We start from the raw sequence: 25,074 nt of genomic DNA, 5'->3' as shown, positions 1-25,074 counted from the left end.
GCAATTGAATTCCTTGTTATTTTTGTTTGAATGCACTTTTGTTTCGGGGACTGCAGATGCAAATGAGCAACTGCTGCTGCAATCTGCCAAATTTACAACTTCATTTGTTGTCCATCAATGCGCATCGTCCCTTTCAAATGAAATTTTCAGGAAACTCCGCAAAGATGGCGCCCACTTGTCACGTTGCTGTTTGTATTCATGACTTGCTTGTGCCCTTTTTTTTTATTTTTTTTTTTTACAAATGTTAGTTGATATCATGAGATGTTTTTTTTCCCCACAATGCCAAATAAAAAGGGATCAAAATGTCACATTTAAATGTTTCACAAGTTTGACCTGGCATGTTCAGCAAAACAAAAAACGAAGCGCTGGTGAAGTTCTTTTTCTGTCTTATAAATCAAAGTTGCTGGCCACGTAACGGCAGATAAAAAAAAAAAGAAAAGGAAAAAAAAAAGATAATACTGTACATAATTATAGTAATAATCGGTTGTTGGACAACAAAATATATTTTTTACAGAAAGTCCAAGAAAAGAAAATCATCACAATGAATAGGAAAGAAAGAAGATGTCTGTAGTTCTTCTCGATACATTTTTGACTTTTGTTATTTACCGAATGTTGTCCCTCCCTCAAACGCACACGCACACAAAACGCCGCTGTGGACGTGAGCGCAGATCATCTTATGCTGGAGCTCAACATAAAAGCACGTGCACGACTTGCAGACACAAACATAAGTACAGTCCATGCACAAATAAAAAAAAAAATACACATGCACATGCATGATGTTTAGGAAGGCCTCGTGCTGTGTGAAACGTGACAGTACCTATCAGCAACCACCAGATGGCGGCAGAAGGTTGCTTGAAGCGAACTTCTTCCCACGAGACTGGCAACTTTTCATGTTAGTGTCTTAGAAAGTCTCAATGTTCACAATGTCCTGCAGTTGCAAAGCTGCCTGCAGCTGCGACTTTGATTTAGGCTTTGGTCACGCTGGTAACTCAAAACACTGGAAATTAAAACATGCGTTTTTATTTGTCCATCATCAAACATGAATCTATTGCAGCCTTCCTCCAAACCAACACAAGTTGTTGTATTTCAAAGAGGAAAATGATCGCTCCATCCTATTGTACTGTTGTAAATTTGACTTGAGTCATCGCTCTCAAGTAACATTACTCTTGTACAATTTATACTCTATCTAACTTTGCTCACCAATTGCTTAGTAGTTGAGCCCCCCCCCCCCCATCACACACTGAATACTTTACTACTCCTGCTCAAGTAAATATTTGCAGAACTGCTTTTTAGTTCATCTTCAGTCATATTTTGAAAATACCAAGTTGTAACGGAGTACATTTGTGGCGGATGTGGTGCAGCCGTGCGGGTTCAGATAAGCGGTAGAATGAAGAAAACGGATGCAGCAGAAACTGCTGAGATGTTTTGCCTTGCGACATTTTGGAAGCGTTGCGCAGTGATTTGATGTTCCTGCTCGCATTACGCAACAGAATGTGTGCGACTGGTGCCACTTGAATTTAGATTTTGGGAAAGTTTTGCTGCTCAACTTTCTACTGTGCCGCAGCGCGTCGTTAGATGTTGCCGCTTTGCTGTCTGCCGGCGTTCCTCTCGCCTCATTTGTCCTCATTAGTGTGGCGTCATTTCATTTGCGTCCATGTCGTTCCCACGCGGGCCTGCAGCGATGCCGAGGAAACGCGAAGCCTTGGTTGGGTGCACGCTGGCCGCTGATGTCAGACACATCACGCACACAGTTGCGCCTTGAGATACGAGTGGCCCGGCTTAAGAGTTTCTCCAGATAGGAGCCGTCCATTGACCAATTGTTTTTGTTAATTTTTTTTTAGATATGTGCACTGATTGATGGCAGGCGATTCAACTCGACGTAGCTCGCAAATAGTGAACAATCAGAGGTGACAAATCCAGGTCCAGAAAGTAAAAACCCCGCCACAGTTTGGCTTTAGCCCCTGATGCTAGCTAGCTAGCTAGCTCCCATGGTGCTTGATTATCTGCTAGGGAGCTAGCTAGCGAGCTTGCTAGCATCAGGGGCTAAAGCCAAACTGTGGCGGGGTTTTTACTTTCTGGACCTGCATTTGTCACCTCTGTGAACAATTCATCCAAGAAAAGGCTTCAAGATGTTTAGCGCCACTCGCAACTGACGCTTACTGTCAAATACAAAATAAAACAAAGAGATGTAAAATAACCACGCGAGCTGAATGCTAACATAGAACGAGAAACCCCATAAGCATACGGGCTAACAATTAGCATCTATGTGGTGGTGTTGTTACTCAAATGGTTAAAAGTAATGCAAACCTATTTTGATTTTGCCAGCATTTTTTCTTCTTCTTTCATAGAGATTTATACGAAAAATAAACTTAAAAAAAAAGAAGAAGAGGAATTTGGCTTTTAAATTCCTTCCTATTTGCATTCATTTTCACATTTGTGTTCTCATTCTCATCCGCATCTAATCGCTAGCAGGCGTCTCATGTTTTTGTCGTACCAAAACGAGAAGAGCTTCCTGCTTCCGTGTCTAACAATCATGTCATCCACAAAGTAAACGTCACAGTTGGCTTCCAACCGCTGCTGGGACTGAGCAAAAAAGCTTGGATGATGGCGAGTGCATAATGTTTAGCGCTGTTGAACTGTCAACCAAGCTAACATTTAGCATGAGCTAAAGTAGCCACTGCTGACCATATTGGCTAGTGATTCAATTTGTTATGAATATTTCCTGGTGAGAATTTATTTTTTAATTTATAAACTGTAGAGTCACACTTTTTAATGAGGAAAATCTGGTCACCCTAACGTTGATGCTACTTCCATTAGTCCGGCTAGCGTTTTGCGTTGTTTGCATGAAGCCAGCAAACTTTCGTAGGATTTGTGCTTTCACGAAACACGCAAGGTGGATTTCTCTTCATTTGGTGTCGAAACTTCAACTGGCAAATGACAACAAAGAGCTTGAAGCACAGCAGCAGCTCGTACCTGGAAATAAGTCGGGTCACTCCTAAATTCCTTCTGCTCATCGTAGCGCCGTCACGAAGGTGACCCATGCTTGACCTCTCGTGACCTCTTGTGTCACGTGGACACGCAGACGCATAAATATGTCACACGCGCTCAACTGTGGCTGGCGAGGAAGTCAAAGCCAACGGCAATTATTGAGCAAAATAAAAGAATGAGTGGCGAGTGAGACGCGGAACCGTAGGATGCGTCGACACAATAAAAAGCCGTCGTGCACTTGTTATGAACTTGAGGAGGTTTGAGAAAAACAAAACGGCTCAACACCAATTGAGGCGGCAACGATGGGAACGGACGCGTTGGTTTCTTCTCAGCTTTCGCTCTCCTTCGCTGTTCTTCTATTTCCTGTCTTGACGCAGGTGACCTCCGGCAGCTCAAGGATGTTAAACTGTGAAGAAATATTTTCTTTTTCTTCTTCTTCATTTTTATTATTATTATTTTTTTTAAAGCTCTCAGAGTCCCCAAGAAAAGAGCAGCATGTTGGGATCGAGCGATTGCTACTTTGACAATTTCAGTTGTTGGGACGACTTGCAATAAATGAGCAGCATAATTCAAAAAAAGCCGAAGTGCCAAGCGGCTTTTCAGAGCGTGATTGATCTTAAGGCGCAATTGAGGCGCTTGGACACGAGCAGCTCGAGTCATCGCTGGCCATGCTGAGTTGCTTTTTTTCTTTTTCTTCCCAATAAATGGAAAGCGACGACGTAAATGTGGGAAAGCTTTTCAGTGGCCGCTCGGATTTTTATTGCTGTACCAGGAAACGATAAGAGCATTTTTATACGGTAGTGAGTCTGCGTATGTGTGCATGCCTTTTACACCTTATTTATTTATTTATTTATTTATTTTTACACCTTTTACACCTTAAAAGCAAGTCAAACGTTGGGAAGAAATTTGAATCTCAAGTCATACGCAAACTATTGATTGGTGGAACCGTCATGGCAATCCATTAAATCCATTTTTCTGCTTCACGGCAGTTTACTGAGCGCTATCCTCACCTGTTGTCTACTTTTTTCTACTTGCGTGTATTTGTCATATTTTGTGCTATCGTTTCACACTGTGGTTCTCGGAAAATATCCCAAAACAAATGATGAGACTATTTTTTTTTAAAACTCTGTGCTTAATTGCTCGTGAGGGCAGACCAGTCGGAAGGAATTCAATTATTTGTCATTGTGTTCATTTAAATGTTCTGTATGAAGCGAGTAGTACCCGGTATAGTGAGAAATTCAAGTAATTACTCATAGTGTTTTTGGTCTGAAGGGGGGGGGGCACTTCTGCACGGTGGCCATTTTGTAGTGTTTGCAAATGAAATGATCACCGACCAAAAAACTCATTCGAAATCCTGCCACTCTGATTTTTTCTCTTTATGTCCTTCAAACGTGAATTCCTTCCTCCACAATCACTATAAATTTCAGGCGGCCATTTTGCCACTTGACTGAAAATGACACGGTCACAGTTGCTCAGGGTTCAGGTAACGAATGGACCAATCACTGCGTGTCTGCTTTCTGGGTTTGGTCATGTGACATTCGCCAGCTGAGCCATGATTGGTCGTTACCCGAGTCCTGAACAACTGCGATGTCATTTTCAGGCGACAGCAAGTGGCAAAATGGACGCGACCTGATATGGATAAAAATGGGCTGATTTTTATTCGTAATTCTTCTTCTACAAATGCAATATGATTTGAAATGCTGCATTTAGACTACTGAGGCTGTGGAATATCTTTTTGCAAAGGAAACTTTTGACTTGACTTCAGGATGGAGCCGATTTTAGTAGAGGGGACCACGCAGCATTCGGGTGAGCTTTTTACGTTAAAAATCAAATCAAATAAAGACTTCTGGACATTATTTTAAGAGAGCAACAATCAATCCCAAAAATGAGATTTGTTCTTCATTTCGTTTTGGCAGTCCTTTAAAAAAAAAAAGAAGAAACCTTTGTCAACATAAAGCAAATAAATGCTCAGCTCCAGCAGTGAAATGTTGTTGTTGACTTCCGTGCACTTTGAGATGGAGGAGGTTCGCATCCCCGGAAGGAACACAAACTTGAGGACTGAAGAGAAAAAGCAAATCCACGCCAGAGTGCTTTTTGGGTTTAATGGTGGAAATCCAATTCCAATTCCAAATGACAACGACCATAGCCAAGATATGCTAACAGCAGAAGTCCAATTCTGTTACAGTCACTTTATTTCTACTTGCACGTGCCGATTGGACCGCTCCGGGCCAGGCCAGGCCGGCCGTTGGAATGGCTGACTGAGGTGGAGTTGACCTCTTTGAGCCTTCTCCTCTTCTCGCTCCCGTTCTGCTTCCGAGCTCAAATCCCTGAGCGAGCTCGTGCAATAATATAAATGCAACACGTCGACATTTCCTTCATTCAGTGCGCGCTTGTGCTCGAAGGCAGGATGGAGACGATGGGAAAAAACACAAGAAAACAAACGACCCGCTCGCTACTAAGTATTTACACCGACAATTCACGCACGTCAAACATTTCATTTGCACAAGACGTTGAAAACGAGCCAGCAAAGTTGACATATTGAAGCGCTTTGCATGCAAACCTTTGCCGCCATCATTCAATGTTGCCGCTCACGTGATTTCCTTCCTGCGCTTTCCTACAAAACTGGATTTTCCTGCCATGGATGAGTTCCAACATGTTTTTGTGGCGCAAAGTAGCTTGTGCGCTTTCAGGGCTGGCTTTGCGCGCACGCTCGCTCCTCGCGTGCTGCTGCTGCGAGGCAAGCGGACTTGAGGACCATCTCTTGTGGTTTCTCCTTTGCCTTCTCGGCCTCCTTCATCCTGAAACGGCACAAGGAAGAGTCAGTCTCTCCTCGATGCACTTTCAAAGTTTGGCCAGCAGAGGTCCCTGCTTGTCCAAGAATGCGAAGAAGGTGTGGATGGATTTCATGGAGATTAGAACAACGTGAGATGATTAGTGATTAGTCAACAAATGAGTCCAGTTAGCGAAGGAAACTTGGACAGAAAAAAAGGTTACAATACTTGCACATCCCCCAAAAATAATCAAATTGAATTATTCGATTTAAAAAATTGGCATGGTTCAAATATGTTTCCTGAGATGAAATTTTTTTTTTGGGGGCGGGGCTACGTCAGGAAAGCCGCCAAGAAATTCGAAAAACAAAGAAAACCCCAGAGGAACTGCTTCTTTTTTTTTAAAGGCCAAAAGTTCACATTTTATAATAATCCATTTTTGTTTGATATACGCTGCTCTCAGAGGACTGTATAAAAAGTGGTGACTCCTGGTAAAAAAAAAAAAAAAAGAAGAAGAAAGAATTCCCTATTTGAACATAATTGGACAAAATCAACCTTAATCGCTGTCATTTATACATTGAAAATATATCACGATATTAAAAAAAAATCCATTTTACTAAGAGTGAGTGTTTTCCTAATTGGAAGAAGCAACTTGATTTCTTCTTAATACTTTCTGCCATCGATGGATTTAAATCCTCCTTAAAGATTACATCTAATCTAAAAAAAATGTGTCGTGGTTTAGGGTTAGAAAATAATTTGCAGCAGCCCCTGCTTTCCACAGCGACTATAAATCGTATCATTTTCCTCTCAAATTGTTGTACGTGATGAGAGCACCACCGCCACCTATTGTAGTGGATGTGCAATTACACATAATTCTTGTCCAGGGGGGGAAAAAAACAAAGCAATGTGTGCCCCCCCCCCCCCAGCATTGCACTCTTGTGCTCTCTAACTTTTGTTTTTGTGTGATTTTTAATGAGTGTTGCAAAGTGCTTGTTTTTTGCGCACGCGTGAAGTCGTTATTTCGTTTAGCATGCCTGCTAATGCTATTGATAACCCTCCTGTAAAATATGTGTTTTGTTTGTGTTGAATTATTTAACCACTGGATGCACTTGTTGACGTAGCACGGATTTATGAACGTGCACTCGCTAAATGCGCGCGCCGTCATCCTCTCTGTTTTGGAGCTTTGCCGCCATCTGGTGGTTTGTTTTCGCAATTAGAAATGGAGAAAATAGGTGGCGCTACTTCAATGGCTCTAAAATAGAGCTGGTGAAAATTGTGTGCCGATTTGGTCGGTGGAAACCAAATCGGTCAGAATTGACACGCTCGTGTCAGGGTGTTCTCGCGGCGCCGGCCTCCTGCCCAAAGGTCACATGGTCCTCCGCTACGACGACCTGAACAAACACTTGACACTTTGATGACTATTGGAGGGATTAGAGGAAGAAGAAGAGTCCGAGTTGAAGCAGAAAGAGGTTTGAAGAAGCTTTTGTGTGGAAAGGAAGCATTTGGACTGCTGAGTGGTGTGGACCTGTGCGTGGGAGCGGGCCGGTTATTGGTCAGGACGTCCCAGCTCGAGGTGGAGCTGCCACAACGTCACGACGCGCAAACGCACGAAACACACAGGGAGAAAAAAACAAACAAAAAACAAAATCATTGCCTTGATCAAAGGAGAAAGTGTTATTAGTCACCATTGATTCTATTTGATTGGAGTTGATATTTTGCGGTGTTTTCGGAAGGTTCCCAAAGGCTGGCGGGACATTTTCGGGCATGGACGCGATTCTCATCTTTTTGGCTTTAAACGTCACCACAATGGATGTGAAAGCAGATTTTCTTTTTGAATGGTGCCAAAGTGCCACGCCCACTTTGGACTTCAGGGACCAAATGTAATGGGGGATGAATACATAATTATCAATCAAACGTTTGACTTTTTCCTACTTTTGCATCCGGCCTGACGTGAGGAACGACAACGACATCAGCAGATGCGGGATTTCATCCTTGCTGATGTCAAAATGTCAGTCGGCAGATTCCAAACGTGTTTTTTTTTGTGTGTCTTTGGCAGCACACTTGAGGTCGTTGTCCATCTGCGCTGTGAAGCAGCGTCCGTCCAACGGCCTTTTTCATCCCGCTGCTTTTTGTCAGCAATCACATGAGCAAGAAATCCAAATTGATGACTTTTGCTCCCTTGAAAAGTGGGACGCTCGTCGCGCAAACTTGACATTCTTTCACATTCTTAATGTCAATTACCCTCAAATTCAATCATTTGCTCATTTGGAATCCGTTGTGCTGATTTTTTTTATGTTGTGTTTTGGCTTGAGTTTGAGAAATGTTGTCATCTGCCAAGTGTGCTCCTGAATTTGCCACTTCTTATTTTGTCATATGGATTTGAGTGGAGTCTTAGCTGGAGTTGCTGAACGTCACTTTTGTCAGTCCGATGAGGTTTTTGTCATCGAGCTGCCTTCCACGTCGTCTTTTTTTTTTCTGCCTTCCACGTCGTCTTTTTTTTTTTTTCTGCCTTCCACGTCGTCTTTTTTTTTTTCTGCCTTCCACGTCTTCTTTTTTTTTTTTCTGCCTTCCACGTCTTCTTTTTTTTTTTCTGCCTTCCACGTAGTCTTTTTTTTTCTGCCTTCCACGTCTTCTTTTTTTTTCTGCCTTCCACGTCGTCTTTTTTTTTTCTGCCTTCCACGTCTTCTTTTTTTTTCTGCCTTCCACGTCTTCTTTTTTTTTTCCTGCCTTCCACGTCGTCTTTTTTTTTCTGCCTTCCACGTCTTCTTTTTTTTTCTGCCTTCCACGTAGTCTTTTTTTTTCTGCCTTCCACGTCTTCTTTTTTTTTCTGCCTTCCACGTCTTCTTTTTTTTTTCCTGCCTTCCACGTCGTCTTTTTTTTTTCTGCCTTCCACGTCTTCTTTTTTTTTTCTGCCTTCCACGTCTTTTTTTTTGCCTTCCACGTCGTCTTTTTTTTTCTGCCTTCCACGTCTTCTTTTTTTTTTCTGCCTTCCACTTCTTCTTTTTTTTTCTGCCTTCCACGTCTTCTTCTTTTTTTTTCTGCCTTCCACGTCTTCTTTTTTTTTCTGCCTTCCACTTCTTCTTTTTTTTTTCTGCCTTCCACGTCGTCTTTTTTTTTCTGCCTTCCACGTCTTCTTTTTTTTTTCTGCCTTCCACGTCGTCTTTTTTTTTTTCTGCCTTCCACGTCTTCTTTTTTTTTCTGCCTTCCACGTCTTCTTTTTTTTTTCCTGCCTTCCACGTCGTCTTTTTTTTTTCTGCCTTCCACGTCTTCTTTTTTTTTTCTGCCTTCCACGTCTTTTTTTTTTTGCCTTCCACGTCGTCTTTTTTTTTTCTGCCTTCCACGTCTTCTTTTTTTTTTCTGCCTTCCACGTCTTCTTCTTTTTTTTTCTGCCTTCCACGTCTTCTTTTTTTTTCTGCCTTCCACGTCTTCTTCTTTTTTTTTCTTCTTCTTATCCAGCCCAAGTTTCGTCGGCGATGTTTCTTCGTTTCTTTGACTTTGTAGTTTTGTCTTCTGCATCCAGCACTGCTCTCTCTTGTTACTTTGTATTTTTATTGTCAGGCGATTAAAAAAAATAAAAATAAATCATAATTAATCGCAAATTTGATATCTGTTCTAAATCTACTCTTGTAACAAAAGTGGAAAAAATGTTAAAAATCTTTTAGTCATTGATACAGTAATTTTATAATTCATAAAATTGAGTACAAATTAAAAAGATATGCTGCACTGTAATAAACAAATGTGATATTGATTTTTTTAGGTCATTTTTCTGCCACTAGATGGCATAATTGCATTTGTAAGACGTTGGCGAAAGCTGAGTGCATTTTGTATTTCATATTAAGAGCTCTCTCATCTTTAACATGAAGTCACTTGTGAAATTCTGCACTTTGGTCAAATCCAACTTGACCGCAGTCTCCACAAATGAAAGCATTAGCATTAAATGTATTACTTACTGCAAAATGTTCTCGCGGGCGTGTCTGCTGCGAGCGTCTGGAAATCCTCCCAATTTGTTAAAGGCATTAGAGGAACTTTAAATTCACACGCTCCTTTTGACACCCCTATTTGATCGAAAAAGTCTGCTTTCGGGTCCAAATGGGCTCTTTGCACAACTCCACTACTTCCTGATCTGAATATCACTCTTTCATTTCCTGTCTTTCCTGATTGGACAAAGTGATGAATCCAGGCGTGTCCATTCATTTAAGTTGAGGACGTGGCGGAGCTGCGCAAAGAGTCCGTTCCTCGTCTGACGCGACGCTTTGCAGCCAGCGAGTTGAGAATGCTGTCCATGCCGCAACCTTTCTGCACCCGAGCGCGAGAACGGAAGCCAGTCGTGCTGCGTTCCAAGTGGGACGAACTCCCGCCAGGCCCACAACAACACGGCAAAGGTGCAACGGGCTTTTCAAGCCGTTTGGATTCCAAGCTTTGCGATCCCGTGGCGTCTTTTCTTCCAAATGTCAATTAGGCGAGCCGGCGGCGGCTTTTGGGGGTTTTGGTGTTATTGCAGCACAGCAAAGAGGATCGGATTTTCTCCAGCGCTAATCTCACACTCTCGTTCTCATGTTTTTCACTTTCATGCTGAAATCCCAGCAAGCCGATTACATATTGACTCCATTGATTGATCGGAGCCCAAGCGAGACAAAAGAATGCCAGCGCCCGCCTTTGTTTGAAAAGTGCTTTTGGCGGCCGTCAACGCCAGGCCAATGGAATGCGGCCGTCATTAGTGTGAGAGATTCCTCGTGCCGCAGCTTGGACAGGTCAAACGTCTCTTGACCTTTCTGCAACCACCCAAGAAACGCCAACACTAAATAACATGCGCATAAATAAGCAATATGCGATCAATCATGCAGATGTTGTTGACGTTGACGTCACTTCCATCGACCGCATGAGGGCCGATCCCCCAAAATGGCCTCCGCAATTCGGACCGACCAAATTTCATATCATGGTGCGGTTGGGATCGAATTGTCAGCTGTATTTGCTGTTCCGAAGTACAGCGGTGCCTTGAGATACGAGTTTCACAAGTCCTAAATTCTACTTGAAGTTATGACGTCATTGAATAGAATGAAAAAGAATGTAAGCCTTTTTGTCACACTGCATCAATTGACCTTCCCGTAAAGCCCGCGTGACCTTTTAAAGCAATCAAGACGTCATGTTTGCGTCGGCGCGCCACTTTTGCTGCGGACGAACGTAGCAATGGAACGTCCGGTGATGCATTGCATTATCTCAAAGCAAGAAAAAAAAAGAGAGAGAGAGAGAGAACCGTGTCCGCTTTATTCCCGTCCTTAAACTGTCAAACACCCGCCGAGAACGTCTGCGCTTTATCAAATCGCACGAAGCTCATGTTCTCCATTGTTGTTTTTAGCCAAAGGCTAACGATAGCGCCGGCTAGCAAACCGTCCACGCGTTGCTATTTACTATTCATGCCAACGAAACATTGAAACTTGAAAGTCATTTCAATTCATTCTAATCCTGCTTGACAGCAAAAATGTCCCAAAAGTTTGCTTTTGCTGACAATCGGAGGAATCGAGTCAAGCGACGCCATCTTTCTCTGACTTCTGTAGTAACGGACAGCGTTGTGGATTTTGTTTTGTTTTGGGGCAAAATTGCATGTTGAGGAAGTGAAGATGAAAAAATGAAAACCCCTCTGCTTGCTTCCAAGACAAATATCGACGTCCTGGAAATATTGGACTGAGAAATCACGATCCGACAACTTTGCCATTCATGTGTATGCACTTTTGCTCATCTTGACCGGTAAATGTCGGAGGGGGCGTCTCATCGCATTTAGTGGGCGGGGAGGGGAGGGGCTCGCCACGGTAAGGTCAATTGTGTGTCTAACCCTTCACCACTTGGGGGCAGTGTGACTCAGACAGACAAATATTAGTTGTTGTATGCAGAGGATAAAGAATCGATGACCGTGATTATTGTTAATTGATGCGGTATACACAAGGTGTCATTCTCTTTGTGTCGTTTCGTTTTAGAGTAAACTTCAGCTGGGAATGGCAATCGACATCTTAGAGCCTCGTTTTTGACAAATTGGTCAATATTTGCTAACGTGCGTTTTATTGTGAAGTGACTCGGATTAAGTTGACTTCCACAATTAAGTGCTCCTATCTCAAGTTTGTTGCAAGGCAACAAGTGATGGATCATATCTCAAAAAAACTCCCAAGTAGAGTCGCTCGTATCTCAAGGCAGCGCTGTACATTGTCCAATTCCACGGACTGTAGAAGAGCGCTGGAAAACATCTCCAACTCAAAGGGAATGTTACAAACAAGAGCATTAATCAGGGCTAGTGTTGTCCTTGTCGGGGATGAGCACCACCTGTTTACCGCGACCGTTTTGCGGCGGCGGAGGACAGCGAAAAATCTGCCAAGAGACGGACGGGAGAGTTAAAACGCTGGCAGCAGAACGACAGTAAATGTCGCCGGGCCGCTTTCAGGCCGGCAAAGCATTCTTACCGCACGGTCTTGACGATGAAGCGGACGACGACGGCCAGGCCGACGCAGCCGCACATGATGCCGATCACGATGGCGGTGACCTCACCTGTGCGCAACAAGTCGGGAAAACCTCAGGCGGGAAAAGCAGGACGCAAAGTCGTGCGGGACTTACCCGAAGACAGCTCCTTGCCCGACTCTGTAACAAGAAGGACAATCAGTCGTTGGTGTTGAATCTGATGACAACGTGCTAATGCTAACGCGGACGGACGGACGGACGGACGGACGGACGGACGGACGGACGGCGTTGCTGATGTTTCAGGCCTTCCAGTTCAGTCGTTGTCCACAATGTGTTGTCTTTGTCTGCAAGTCCTTCTTGCACTGGTGCCACTTTTCCTCTGTGCTTTTCTCAGTTGGACAAACAATGAGGTCTGTGTTTGTCTTTTTCAAAATCCCGTCCTTTTCCCACTAATCGTCTCACAAACAAACGCGGCTCTTCTTGACGGCTTTTCCGGCAACTCCTCTCACACTTTCATATTGACGCGTTTCTGTCTCGTGCTGTTTGTGCACTTTGGTTAACGCGCTTTGTTGTCTTTGTTGATTCCCGGACGAATGCTGGAACGTGAAACACGTTGTCAAGTAGCAGAAAACCTCAAACCGATGCCGATCAATTGGCTTCTTGTAGTCGTCACAGAACATTTATTCCCGTGTGCCTTTCACGCCGAACCTAGAAAAGTATGCCCTAAAAGTCTCAAACACACTTTCTGTATTTTCTTTTCTTTCGGTGTGTGTGTGTGAGGCTGTCATCATTTGAAAGCTTAAGGCTTTGTCCTATTACGCGGGTTACGCTCTGCCGCACGGTCGTACGGTGTTCCACAGGGTTCCATTTTGGGGCCCTTCCTGTTTTCATTGTATTTTGCTGCCCCTGGTCTGCATCTTAAGAAATTATGGTATTTCCTTCCACGGCTATGTTGGTGACACTCACATCTGTGTACCGCTAAGTATCCATCCATCTATCCATCCATCCATCCATCCATCCATCCATCCATCCATCCATCCATCCATCCATCCATCCATCCATCCAATCAAATTTTCACAGTCATACAAAAATGTAGTGTAACTTAGGCCTGTGCAATTAATTGAAATTCAAATACAATTTCAATCATTACACTTCACAATTACAAAATCAGCATAATTATAAAAAAAAATACAAATTTTGAGTTCTTTAAACTTATACATTTGTACTTTTTTTTAAATTTTATTACTAATTTAATAAATTTAGTTTTGTCCAAAAGGAACTTTTTATTATTAATGTTATTTATTTAAAAATGTTCCTGTTTTTTTTTTTTTGATAAAAATAAATTGTGATTTTAATTATTACCAAAATAATTGTGATTAATATTTTCTTCATAATCGAGCAGCCCTACTGTAACCTGTTTGGAAACTATTTGGCTGCACTTTTTTTTTTCTTATATTTTTCATGCATAGTTGAAATATTGGCAGATTCTCAAAAAGTGACGGGAACTCAAATGAAATTCAAACCCCAAAAAGTGAATGAGGATAACGAGTTGAAGGTGCGGCGCATTAGCCGCTAATGAGCGTCTTTGTCACCTGCAGTGAAGGAAGCAAAGACGGGCCTGTGGTTGAGCGGCTGCGTGGCGCGAAAGTTGTCCTGCAGCAGCATGCGGTCCGGATCTCGGGCTTTGCTGGAGTACAGGACCGTCTCCATCTTCAGCAGCTGCGGCCAACAACGCACAAAATGGACGCTGCTCAAACGTGAGTTGTTGCTTTTGTCAAACGCATCACGTCAAATGTTTTTTTCTGTCTCAACAAAAATGCTCTTATTATATTGCAAATACGTGGGTTTGTTTTTGGGGAGCACATTAGCATTCGTGACTTTCCTGCTGGCTTGTGATTATTTCATATCTATCGAGTATTGTCGACATGGGCAGTGTTGGACGTTGCAAAGTACTTTTTAAAACGAAGCCCACTGTTTTCCACAATAGTCGTTGGGAGGATGCGAGGGGCCCACTTTGATATTTTGCACCTTTTTAGTTTATTAACATTTGACTTTAGAAATCCAAATAGAGGTCAAGACATGATATGCAGTTGAAGACAATGCAACGTGAATTCACACATTCATTTCTCAATGCACCTTTGAAGAGAATCGCTAAAAATGCGTGCAGACCAAAAACGATGTGGTGTTTGTTAGTTTAGACTTTTAGTCTTTCACTATTTCAGTTTGGTTTGCGTGCGGGTGTGCGGGGGTGCCAGAACGGGGCCTGATGACGCAATTAGGCGACTGTCTTAATATACGAGTTTAATTCATTCCATGATCCTGCTCATAGCTTAAATCCTCTTTGACCATCAAAATGACTACAAATGCCATTAATTGTAAATGATAACAAAGGGTGTCATGTCACCCGCACCTCAAGGCCCCGCTGTACTTTATAAGTTTATTTTCTTTTAAATATAGCAGGATTGTTTACAAAAGTCTTTACTGAGGTGAGTTAAGTTTACAAGACAAAATAAAAAACAGCCCATAACGCAAATTCCTAGTATTGGTAAAATCTTTTAATATCGTAGTTGAAAGCATTTTTTTTTTTTTTTCCTGTGTAGCCCTAATTCTACTTTGCGATGTTCTGGTGCGGCCTGTTTTAATTTTCCGAATATGCAGTAAGCCATTTAAAAAGCCCCCAAAATAACTTCTGTGAACTGAACATATCCCAAATTTGTGTTCACAGCTTCCGAACATTTGTCGTCCGTGTCTGTCCGACATGAAAAGTGAAAAAGATGCGATTGAAAAGTGCCTGGAGAGAAGTTGAGTTGCGAGCGCGTGCCGGCCACGTGTCAGTCCCACCTGAGCCTTGGAGATTTGAACCCTCTCGCGGAACACGGTCCAGATGACGCTCTGGTGGCAGGGCGGCGTCGTCAGGGAGCCGTTGTAGCGAAAGTAGCGACCCAGATCTTTGGGGAGCAGCGACTGCACGTCGAAGGCCGGGATCAGCACTTTCTGATCTGTTGGGGGCGGGAAGCAAAACACACACAGAAAATGGACATCAGAATCAAGACATTAACCACATTCATAGCAAAAAAAATCCAAAACACAAAAATACGGGTAGTAAATGTACGTGCACACTCTAAGAACAGTTGGGTCAAAAAGAACCCAAATTGGGTCAAAGAGGGACCGGTTCGCTACTTGGGGCAATTTGACCCAATTTTCGAGCTTCTTTGGTACAAAATGACACAATTTCCTTTTGTTGATTTAATTGATCCAAGTTGTGAACCATTTTTAGCCCAATTGGGTTATTTTTTAGAGTGCACCAGCTATGATCCGAAACAGTTTATCGAATCAAACTCATCTTACGACATTGACTTCAAATTAGGGACATCTCAACTCACACCCTGCAACATTAGTTAAGTATTGGTCAAAAATGGACCGATCCTCTACTTGGGTCGATTTGACCCAACTTTGAGTCAAGAAATGAAATCTCATAAATATTGGTCAGATCCTTTACTTGGGTCCAAAAAGGGGGTTATTTTGTATCAAACAACCCAGAAAGTTTGGCCAAATTGACCCATAAAGTAGATCGGTCCATTTTTGATCCATAATTGGGTTACTTTGGACCCAACTGAGTGCAAGCATGTTTTCTTTATCCTATGCATAGAACGGCGATATTACCGCCGTACTGAGAAGGCGAGAGAGGAGCTGCGCCTCCACTTTAGACGAGAGGGCACGAGCTGGACCTACTTGCATGTCTGATGCGGCTCAGGTAGTTGATGATGTTGTTGAAGGCCGCGTTGGTCTCCTCGCCAATCTGGACATCATCGGAACAACCACATCGGGGCGACCAATCACAAACTGCGTCCAATGCGCGTTAAAATGTGGAGCAGCGCGGCCGGGCCGTTACCCCGATGAGGATTCCCAGCACGGCCAGGCCGTCCCTTTGCGTCATGGCGGCCGACGCGTTGGCGTAGAGCTCGGAGTTGTAGTGCACCACGTGCAGCTGCAGAGGGCGCAAGAGCGCCGCCAGTTGAGTTGCGCAACAGCAAAGGCTCGAGAAAAAAAGCACTTGTTATTTTGTTGGCTTTCATTCCGTTTGAAAAAGTCGCGCACGTGAGCTCACCGTGGATTAAAGGGAAGTTAGACGGCCGGTGACAGATGAAGACAAAATTCGGGGACACTCCGTATTTATTTATTTATTTTATTTTGTGTGCAATTGAAATTCGTACCTCTGCCTCTGCGCTCTGGCCATTGATGGTGTGTTCACTGCCCCCGGAACTTGGGCCGCCGCTGCCCCAGTGAAGGTGCATCTGTACGGCAGAGAAGAGCCACGGAAGCCCGCCCAGGCTCATCCAATCGGGCAGCTCGATCACAGCTGGCGGGAGATCGGGGGGGGGTGGGGGGGGGGTTCGAATATGTCACCGCACTTTACTTGAAGAATATCTCCCAAAAAAAGCGTTGCCATGGTTACCTGTGTGTCCGTTATTGTAGAGCGCGAAGGGTCTGTTGTCGTGCTGACTGTAGCCCAGCGGGGTCAGAGGGGTCAACGCGGGGTCATATTTAGTTTGCGTGGTCACCACGTCAACGGGAGACTGAGACGAACCGCCGCACTCGGGGAAATGTTCCGACCACTCCGACTGGCCCAACATGCCTTCGTCGGGCAACAGAAAGCGTCGTTAGTCTCAGCTGCGAGATTCAAAATAAACGCGCGTGCAAATTTGCAGAAAACATCGAGACCAGATTGAAAGAACAACAAGAATTTGGGCAAGTTGTGACAAATCATTCAGCTTGTGATGCTTTCAATCCGTCAAACACGATTGTGACATTTTCAACATTTTCAACATTTTCAACATTGCGTTCTTCACAAACAAACAAACAAACAAAGATCATATTTTCATGGCGTCTTTCCAATCGCAATCTCAAGACGCAACAAATACGCTTCGGAGTCATTCAAGCACTTTTGACTCATTGAGCAGTTGAATTATTATTCTTATGATTCTAAATGACGTCATTTAATTGATTTTAAAATATTACAATGTCCATGGGAAAATATACATGTTGGCACTAAATATTCCAATCAAGGAGTCTGCAACTACAATTTGAAAGTCTTTAAAGCAAAGTGATGGAAATGCAAATCGTGAATACGTCAAATGAACTGAAACTGAGAAACAAAAAGAGTCGAGCTCAATTCACGTACTCACGAAATTAAAGGTATGAAATGGTTGATTCCATTTTCAGTTCCAAATCATTTAGAAGACCTTAGTGATAAATTTAAAGAGACGGCAGAATGTAAATGTTTTATTATTCTATTTGCCCTTTCAAATGTTTGCGTTTTTGTGCAAACGTCAGTTTTTTTTCATATACTTCATTAAAACTCTTTGACTGCCATGGACGTTAAAAGACGTCTTTTTTTTTTTTTTTGAAACGGGCGGAGGAAAGCCTTGGCCAGCTGCTGTGAAAGTTTCAAGCAGATCTAGTTAGCCTAATGACTATTTTTGGCCCCTAGATGGCAGCAATGACTCTCTTTTGACAAGATTGGGTAGACGTCAGTAGAAGACGTGAGGCGGGGCTAGATGGCTGAAGAAGCGAACAATGGCGACCGGTTGCAAGCAGCACACACTTGGGAATTTTTTTCAAAGACGAAAGGCATCGACCAACGCTAAAGAGCACATTGATGACGACGATGATCATCATCGATGATGATGATGGTGACTCCGAGGTTGACGGCGAAGTTGGAAGCGCTGACGCGGCGGCTATGACGACGGCATAAAGGTTCACGGGCTAGCGATGCTGACACCGGAAAACGCGGAGCACAAGCGAGCACGCTCAGGCGGACGTTCGATCGGACGACGGAGAGTGCCCCGAGTCCAATGCATATTCATCGGAGGAGTGTGTACAGTCTGCTACTTGCTTTTTATTCCCCGGAAAAAAAGGCTGTCAAGAAAGTGTAACGTTTGCACGCGAAACGGACAAAGTGAAAGTAATCTGTTGTGCGAGTCCTGGCGTCTCCTTGCACGCAGGAGAGCGTTACAAAAAGAAAAATGTATTTGAAACATCCACATAATTGTAAGTAGTACCACAGTTGCACACATTTGTAAATAGTTTGCGAAATTGTTTTGTCAAATTGTTACACTGTTGAATGGAAATAAACGTATTTTGCAATCAAAAAACACTTTTTCATTGTTGGTGAAAGCGTTTTACAGAAGTAAAGCACTATTTAGGTGTTTGTGGCATCATTCATGGACAAAAAGAAGTGTACAATTCACTAGAGTGCATGAAATAACATCGTTTCACAAAAAGCTCTTTTTCTCCGTTTTTTGTTTCAAAAGAGAGCATTTCGGTGAAACTAACCATTTTCTATTGTTGCTGAAGAACGGAATAAAGTAGAAACAAACTTTTTTTTTCTGATGAAAGATGAGAGTTCGATCTTTCATTTGGTACTGTAGTATGTGTGTTTCCATAGTCCAAACACAACATTTTCTGTGGACCTTGAAAGATCAGTCAAAATGCTTAAATCGGCTGGCACTGGCGACGTCCCGTTTCTGAAAACGTCTGGCAGTCAAAGAGTTAAATGTATGAAATTGAAAAGAAGATTTAGCACAATTTGTCTCATCAAATGTGAGGATAAAAGATGCTTGCCATTAAATTAAAAAAAAAATTGCTTTAGATTTGAAATATTCACAACTGACTGTCAACTTCCAAATAAAAAAGATTTTCATGTGAAATTCTACATTCCAATTTGTTACGAGGCTCCTCCTAAATCAATTACAAATATAAAATGATCGATGTTTGCAAAATGACATCAAAGCCTCATTTATGACAAAATCAAATATTATTGTCATTGTAGCTGAATTCAAGATATTTTTTCTATTTCTTTTCTCGCCGGACTCAGTTTAACTTTGATTTCCGTGTCCGATCTCAATTGCATTTTTTCATCTCTTTGATTGCATCTCCAGACTTTCACAGCATTGTGTTTTCTGATGATTGGTCTCTTATGAGTCAATGTGGTCGTTGGGGTTTCTTTTCTTATTTAGAATTTTTTTGAACAAACTCAATCTTGTGTTTTGAAGCGCTGCACCACTTATTAGTATTATTATACAATTATTTCTTGATTTGTTGTCAAAGTTATTCACGAGATTTTGGTTAACTGAGCAATCGACATTTTGGAAGAATAAAATCAAAGACGTACAAAATGGAGTTTGCGTGACAAACACAATCCAAAATGGGATCGTGTGATGCTCTTTAGGTGATTTTATATAACATTTAGCTTTCTTGCAACCGTTTGTTTTGTTTTGTTTTTTTTTACTATGAGAAAAATGCAATCAGTTTTCAAATCTATCTCAAGTGAATTTGAAATGATCTTGAATAGTTTGCAAAGTGTTGCTGGAGCGCACAAAGTGAGAAAAGTGTGTCCAATCGCATGTTGAAAAAGAGAAAAGAAAACGGGACATGGAGCAAAGAATGTGAATTTCAATTGCACGGAGAGGAATGTTGTGCGTTGGAAAAGCTCTCGCGTCTTCACTCGCGTCTTCACTCGCTCACAAGCAATTATTCACTTTCGCACTCTTCAGCGCTCAAACATGAGTTTGCTGTATTGACATTTATTTCTCGTAGACGCATGCAAAGTCGCTGTATGGATGAGTGGTTTGCACGTCCGCCTCACAATTTTGCTTTTAAAAACATGCAGTGGCAGTTGTGGCTTGTTTGCCCTGTGAAAGCCCCCCCACCCCCCCCCCCCCCCAAACACCCTCTTAGTCCCCCAACTCCAAGAATTTACTATTCACTCGTTTAACGTTACGTTCCGCAATGGAGGAAAACGATTTCTTTGATTTGATTCATGCATATGATACCAAAATGGATGTATGTATTATTTTTGTCCACCTGAGGTCGCCGTCCTCCCGTTCCACAGTACTGTAGTATCTGTGCCTGAATGTGTGTGACTTTAAAAGGCGAGTCGTGGCCTAAATTGGCGTCAGCGACCGAAAGGGTAGAGTTGTTGTCAACATTTGGCCGTCGGCGGAATGTGCCGGATCGTGTGACGACTGTTGGTGGTTCGGGGAGCGGATACGGGCCAGGTGCGTCCCGCACCGTCCTGTCAGCCGTCAATGGGTACTTAACTCAATACAAATGTAATTGTTGACCTATTTTGACCTTCACAGAGTGCCTAATTTACGACTAAAATGTTTTCCGCAGCGGAATAGCGCTGATGTTCACATTAGCATGTTTGTCTACACGCGCCCTGCGATTGGCTGGCGACCAGTCAGGGGTCAACGTAAGACATCTAGGATAGACCCCAGCGCGCTCGCGACTCGCAAAGTGCGACCAAGCGAAAAACAAGATGGATGACATTGAACAAAGTAGGGCCCGGGTTCAATCTATCGTCATCTCTCGCATGCACAACATGAGCAGCGCGGCCGTTAATAATGTAAACAAGACGAACCCCCCCAAAAAACAATATCGTAGTTGTAATCGTTTGTCCCTCCCAGCACGATGACTCAACTTCAAAAATGAGGCTCGCGACCCCGCCGCTCGTCGTCATGGAGGTCCCCATGGCAACCGTAGGCTGAAAATTCTCACCCTCTGCGCTGGACACACACATGCGCGCACGCACACTCGCGCACCGCTTCGTGTCCACAAACACGCAATAACGGACAGCCTCCACATATTTGCCGCCCAACGTGCCCCCCCCCCCCCCCCATGAGAGAAATGTGATTGTTTTTTCGAAAGCTACTTTCCAACACTTCAACTAACAAGCGAGCACGCGGCGTCGTCGTGCGCGGACGGACGTCACTCAAGCGCACACAATGGCAAACAATTCGCGCGGCACCGGAAGGCCTGAAACTCAATTCGAGAGCTCGACATCAGGAAAATGTCTTTAAGCTTGATTTCAACAAAAAACAACATATGTTGAATGATCACCTCCGCTGTCGAGACGAGACGTTTCAAATCAAATGGCTGGCCAAGCTTTTTTTTGGTCACTGCGGTTGTGTACAAAAAACACAATACAGTATTGTGCTTTTATTTCAATTAAAGTACTTTTTTAATGCTCCACTTGCAAACACAATGGGTTCCAAGAGGTTTTTTGTAAGTCGAATCACATTCATTTTATGAAATTATTATTTTTTTTATTAATAAAACTGTTCAAAATGAAACAAATTATATACAGCATATACTGTGTGTATATATAGTACAAAAATTAAAATTAAAAAAATATATTTTTTATTATTATTATATGTGATTAGTAATATTTATATGTATTTGTAATATTTGTTGTATGAAGCGTGCGTGCGCAACGGCTCACAGGACAGTGAGGTCGAATTGCGCAAATGTCGCGGTGCTGCTCGGACGGATTGTGGCCGAGAGGGGAACTGCAGTACACGACAGTACCGTAATGTATGATGTGGCGCGCACTTAAAAATATGAACTGGCGAGCAAAATATACGGCATTGATGGACATCAGTCAGCCTTTGTTTGTATCTGCTAAATGTTCGCAAGTTGTTAACTAGAGGACTGGAAATCCCTTTACAGGTTCGCATGCCGGCCGGCCGGCAAATTGGACCACGTGCAGTTAGTTGCTTTGCCGTGGCGGGCTTTTGTCTCAGGCCTCAAGTTTTGCAAATGAGCGAACAGGTCACGCCGCTGCCAGCAGCCATTTTGTTCTTCTCCCTCCAGGCGCGTGCACGTTTCCGTTGCGTGAAATGTTCCGCCGCCACTTTTGCGAGCAGGTTCTTGTCTTCCCCTGAGCCGCGACTGCTCCCGAAAAAAATGAAAAATGCCCTGCAGCTTTTCTGCTCTTCGATGTTGGGACTCGTAAACCGGATTGTGTTTGGATTGTTTTTGTTTTTTGCTTCTGTACAGTTATTGATGATCATCAGATTTTTCCTCATTCTCAGCATTTTATCTTCATTTTATTTTTCCAATGTGGTGCTGAGAGCAAATCAAATGAATTTGAATTTTATTCCAAACAAAACATTTGTCTTATTTTAAATGAAAACTTCTATCTACTGCATTGTAATGTTGTTGGTGATGGTGGCACCAAGAATCAAAACGGATTTGTTTTCAATTTTCTTTTCTTTTCAGGATAAAAGTAAGCCGAAAGGAGACGATGACCGTAAACTCCAAATGGAGCTTCAAAAGGTGAGTACTTTTCCTTGATATGCATTTTCGTTTCCAACCCAATGTGGCAATCAACTCGGCTTTTGCAAAGCAAATGTTGGAAATCACCTTGAAGATTTGCGACGATTGCAATTGATGTCGTTTCCTGAAAAGGGACCGTTTTGAGCACGGTGCAAGTGCACGCACGCTTCTTGTTTCACGTTCATGGCGGACGCTTCTCAAGGTCGAAAATAAAATATGCAGCTTGAGCCTTCGCATGAGATTTTGAGGTCATTCTCTTGTTGAAGAAAAAAAAATACATTTGTAAAAATATAAATATATATAACGAGTACAAGTACTTAGTTGCCAATGCCGCATACTAAGACTTGATTAATGTCATTACGTCTTGCAATGTTGACGTTCATAACCAATAAGTCTCAAATCGTCTTTCCCTACTGAAATGAATGCAAATGTCATCTGTTTAGTGTTCAGCCTCCCCCCCAAAAACTAAAAAAAAATGTAACACTCTGTAATATAATACGATATTAGAAACGTACAAAAATGACATCATTGCCGTGCTCGCATCTGAAATGTTTGCTCGTACGTCAAAGCAAAACTCGTCCGATTGATGGCGTTTATCTTAAGGCACCACTCGATTGATCAAAAACACAAACTTTTCTTGATACTATTTTGAGTAGGAAGTTGTAATAACAACTCGGGGGGGGGGGGGGGGGGCTGCCTCTGTCGCTGCCTCAGCACAGCAAAATTTGCAGTCGAGTGGGCTGAAAGTGTTTACTTGAATATCTCCACGCAACTCCTAAATGCTGACATTGTCTCCAGTGTGAAATCAATTAATATGAGAGCAGAGTGTTATTTATTCAGTGACATTTAATTCTATGTATATTTTTATTTTCGTATTTATCCATCCGTCCATCCATTTTCTTAACCGCTTTTCCTCACAAGGGTTTTGTATTTATTTCCACATTTTTTTATATATTTAAGTTTTTAAAATTTTTGTATTTAATTTTGTTTGTATATTATTTTTTATTATTATTTTGCATGATATTTTTTATATTGTTTTTTATTTTACTTATTTATTTATTTAGTCCGTTTCGGTCCTCCAAAAGTTGCAGCTCGAATAGAAACCAGTCGGTGTCTGGTACTAGTACCGGTACTGGTACTGGCATGCGTGGCTCCCTGAATTTGTGTCCGCCCGCCTGCCCCATTCATGCCCACTGCGTCTTTGTCCGCAGCATAGTCACGGCCAGTGTGGCTGCGCAGCACAATAACCTGTGTGTTGATTGTGCGCCTCGACAATACGCGACACAATCGGCTCTGCTCCGTCCCGTCCCGCCCGCCCGCTCGCTCGCTGGTTCTGGCCTGCCGCTGCCATCCCCGTGCACTTGCCTCCCTTCACTCGTCTTTTTGCCCGGCACCCTTCCTCCTCCTCGCTCCCCCTTTCGCAGCCCTCCATCATCTCTGTGTGAGCTGTGTGAGCCGACGCCAGCTTGGCCAACCGTAACTAATACGCGGCAGAGAGGGCAAGGCGAGGGGAAACAGAGGGAGAAAAAGGCCCGCACATGCACACGCACAAAAAAAGGCTTCCCAAATTGGCTGAAATCTTTTGGATAGTCACTCTGTTATCTTCTCATGTCATGACTTGAAACGAGCGTCGGCGGTGGTTTTGCTCGTGCACGGACGGGTGAGCAACCTGCGGCTCGGGGGAGGTTTAAGCTCCACGTCAGTATTCAACACGACATCTTAAAAGTCAGTAAAAGCTCAGAGAGGAATTGAAAAACACAACACATAAATGCAAATGCTCTCAAAAGAACGATGTAAGACCCCAAAATCCCTTTATAGCATTATTCCTTAAAATGACATTAAAGTATTAGTCGTTTTATATTCTTTTAATTTTCAGTTCCTGCTCGGAAAGCAGCCACAAGACATTGAGACCTTGAAATAAACTGCGTACCTGGTCAAATACTTGTGGGCATGCTTTTAAAAACAATCATTTCAAAAAAGTACTTACTTCAGAATTTCTAAAAAAAAAAAAATCCTAATCCAATCTAAACTATCCCGGTACCAAAGAACGCCTCAAGTCACACAACCTAAATGACATAACTGTGTGTGTTGTTGTTGTTTTTTGAGCCATCCCAAATAAACTTTCTAACTTACCAGTGTAGGTCCAACTTGTGTCCTCTGGAAAACAAAACAGGGACAAATCCTTTCAACTTGGATTCAAGTCATAATACAAACAAGTATCAAAACCACTGCAAGCTGCTGATGGATGTTGTCACTACTGTCGTGTACGCGTCTCACACTCAACGGCCCGTTTATAAATGCAAAAAAGAAAAAGGAGAAAAAAAAAGCCCTCACCTCAGCCAGCCAGCGTTGATTATTATGTAAATGAAATTCTTACCGGCAGCCGTCCAATGGAGGCCGGCGAGCAAAAGCAGCACAAAAGGAGCCAGCGAGTCCATGTTAGCAACGCGGGCAACAGTGGACGGAGGGATGAGGAGTGAAGGGAGAGAGCGAGGGGGACACAAAGGGACACGGAGTGAGAGAGAAAAGCAGAGTGAGCGGGCAAAGGGGGAGACGGCCTGGCGGCCCGTGGCGGCTTCGACGGGCCCACCTGCCGCCCGTCCCTTCAGTGGTTTGCGGTGGGACGCTGGATGCATGCCGGCTTTTTGTCTCCTTGGACAGGTGCTGAAGTGGCCGAGGCCCAAAAGGAGCAAAGTCGCAAGCGCCAAGCGGCCCGGGACAATTCATCAACGGAAAGAAAGAAAGAAACAAA

The 25,074-nt window shown here is 43.1% G+C and overlaps 2 protein-coding genes across 6 annotated transcripts in view; one reads left to right on the top strand and one right to left on the bottom strand.

The window, feature by feature from the left end:
- Positions 1 to 25,074, top strand: part of LOC144057651 (uncharacterized) — a 46,640-nt gene that overhangs the window by 2,026 nt on the left and 19,540 nt on the right. Inside the window, exons 1-3 of one of the 2 annotated variants that reach the window (XM_077575473.1) lie at positions 4,660 to 4,794; positions 13,799 to 13,957; positions 22,266 to 22,322. The gene's annotated coding sequence lies outside the window, so the exon portion shown is untranslated. Of the gene's footprint in view, positions 1 to 4,659; positions 4,795 to 13,798; positions 13,958 to 22,265; positions 22,323 to 25,074 lie in introns of those variants that run through there. The other variant, XM_077575472.1, reaches the window with a different exon arrangement.
- On the bottom strand, positions 5,077 to 25,008 carry ca14 (carbonic anhydrase XIV). 4 transcript variants are annotated; one of them, XM_077575468.1, is made up of 12 exons: positions 24,700 to 24,981; positions 24,456 to 24,479; positions 16,657 to 16,836; positions 16,415 to 16,560; positions 16,093 to 16,188; positions 15,933 to 15,999; positions 15,042 to 15,199; positions 13,793 to 13,919; positions 12,357 to 12,380; positions 12,206 to 12,290; positions 7,282 to 7,335; positions 5,077 to 5,786 (listed from the first exon to the last, which is right to left on the bottom strand). In XM_077575468.1, exons 1-12 carry the CDS (start codon positions 24,956 to 24,958, stop codon positions 5,675 to 5,677), a joined length of 1,332 nt encoding a protein of 443 aa, XP_077431594.1. In that variant the 5' UTR covers positions 24,959 to 24,981; the 3' UTR covers positions 5,077 to 5,674. The 4 variants fall into 4 exon arrangements, with proteins under 4 accessions (XP_077431594.1, XP_077431596.1, XP_077431593.1 ...); XM_077575470.1 differs by lacking the exon at positions 7,282 to 7,335 and adding an exon at positions 12,069 to 12,113 and having other exon boundaries at positions 24,700 to 24,980; XM_077575467.1 differs by having other exon boundaries at positions 5,077 to 7,335; positions 24,700 to 25,008.

The sequence above is a fragment of the Vanacampus margaritifer genome, chromosome 9, assembly GCF_051991255.1.
Source record: "Vanacampus margaritifer isolate UIUO_Vmar chromosome 9, RoL_Vmar_1.0, whole genome shotgun sequence".
NCBI lineage: Eukaryota > Metazoa > Chordata > Actinopteri > Syngnathiformes > Syngnathidae > Vanacampus > Vanacampus margaritifer.
The sequence above is the reverse complement of the archived record's forward strand: the minus strand, read 5'-3'. Positions and strand labels throughout refer to the sequence as shown.

Excerpts from the sequence above, each read along its gene's own strand:
- ca14 (XM_077575467.1), bottom strand. The coding sequence starts at position 24,958 with ATGCATCCAGCGTCCCACCGCAAACCACTGAAGGGACGGGCGGCAGGT. Across the intron at positions 24,480-24,699 it reads CCTCCATTGGACGGCTGCCG|AGGACACAAGTTGGACCTAC; the intron begins GTAAGAATTTCA and ends TTTGTTTTCCAG. Across the intron at positions 13,920-15,041 it reads TTCAAATCTCCAAGGCTCAG|CTGCTGAAGATGGAGACGGT; the intron begins GTGGGACTGACA and ends TGTTGGCCGCAG.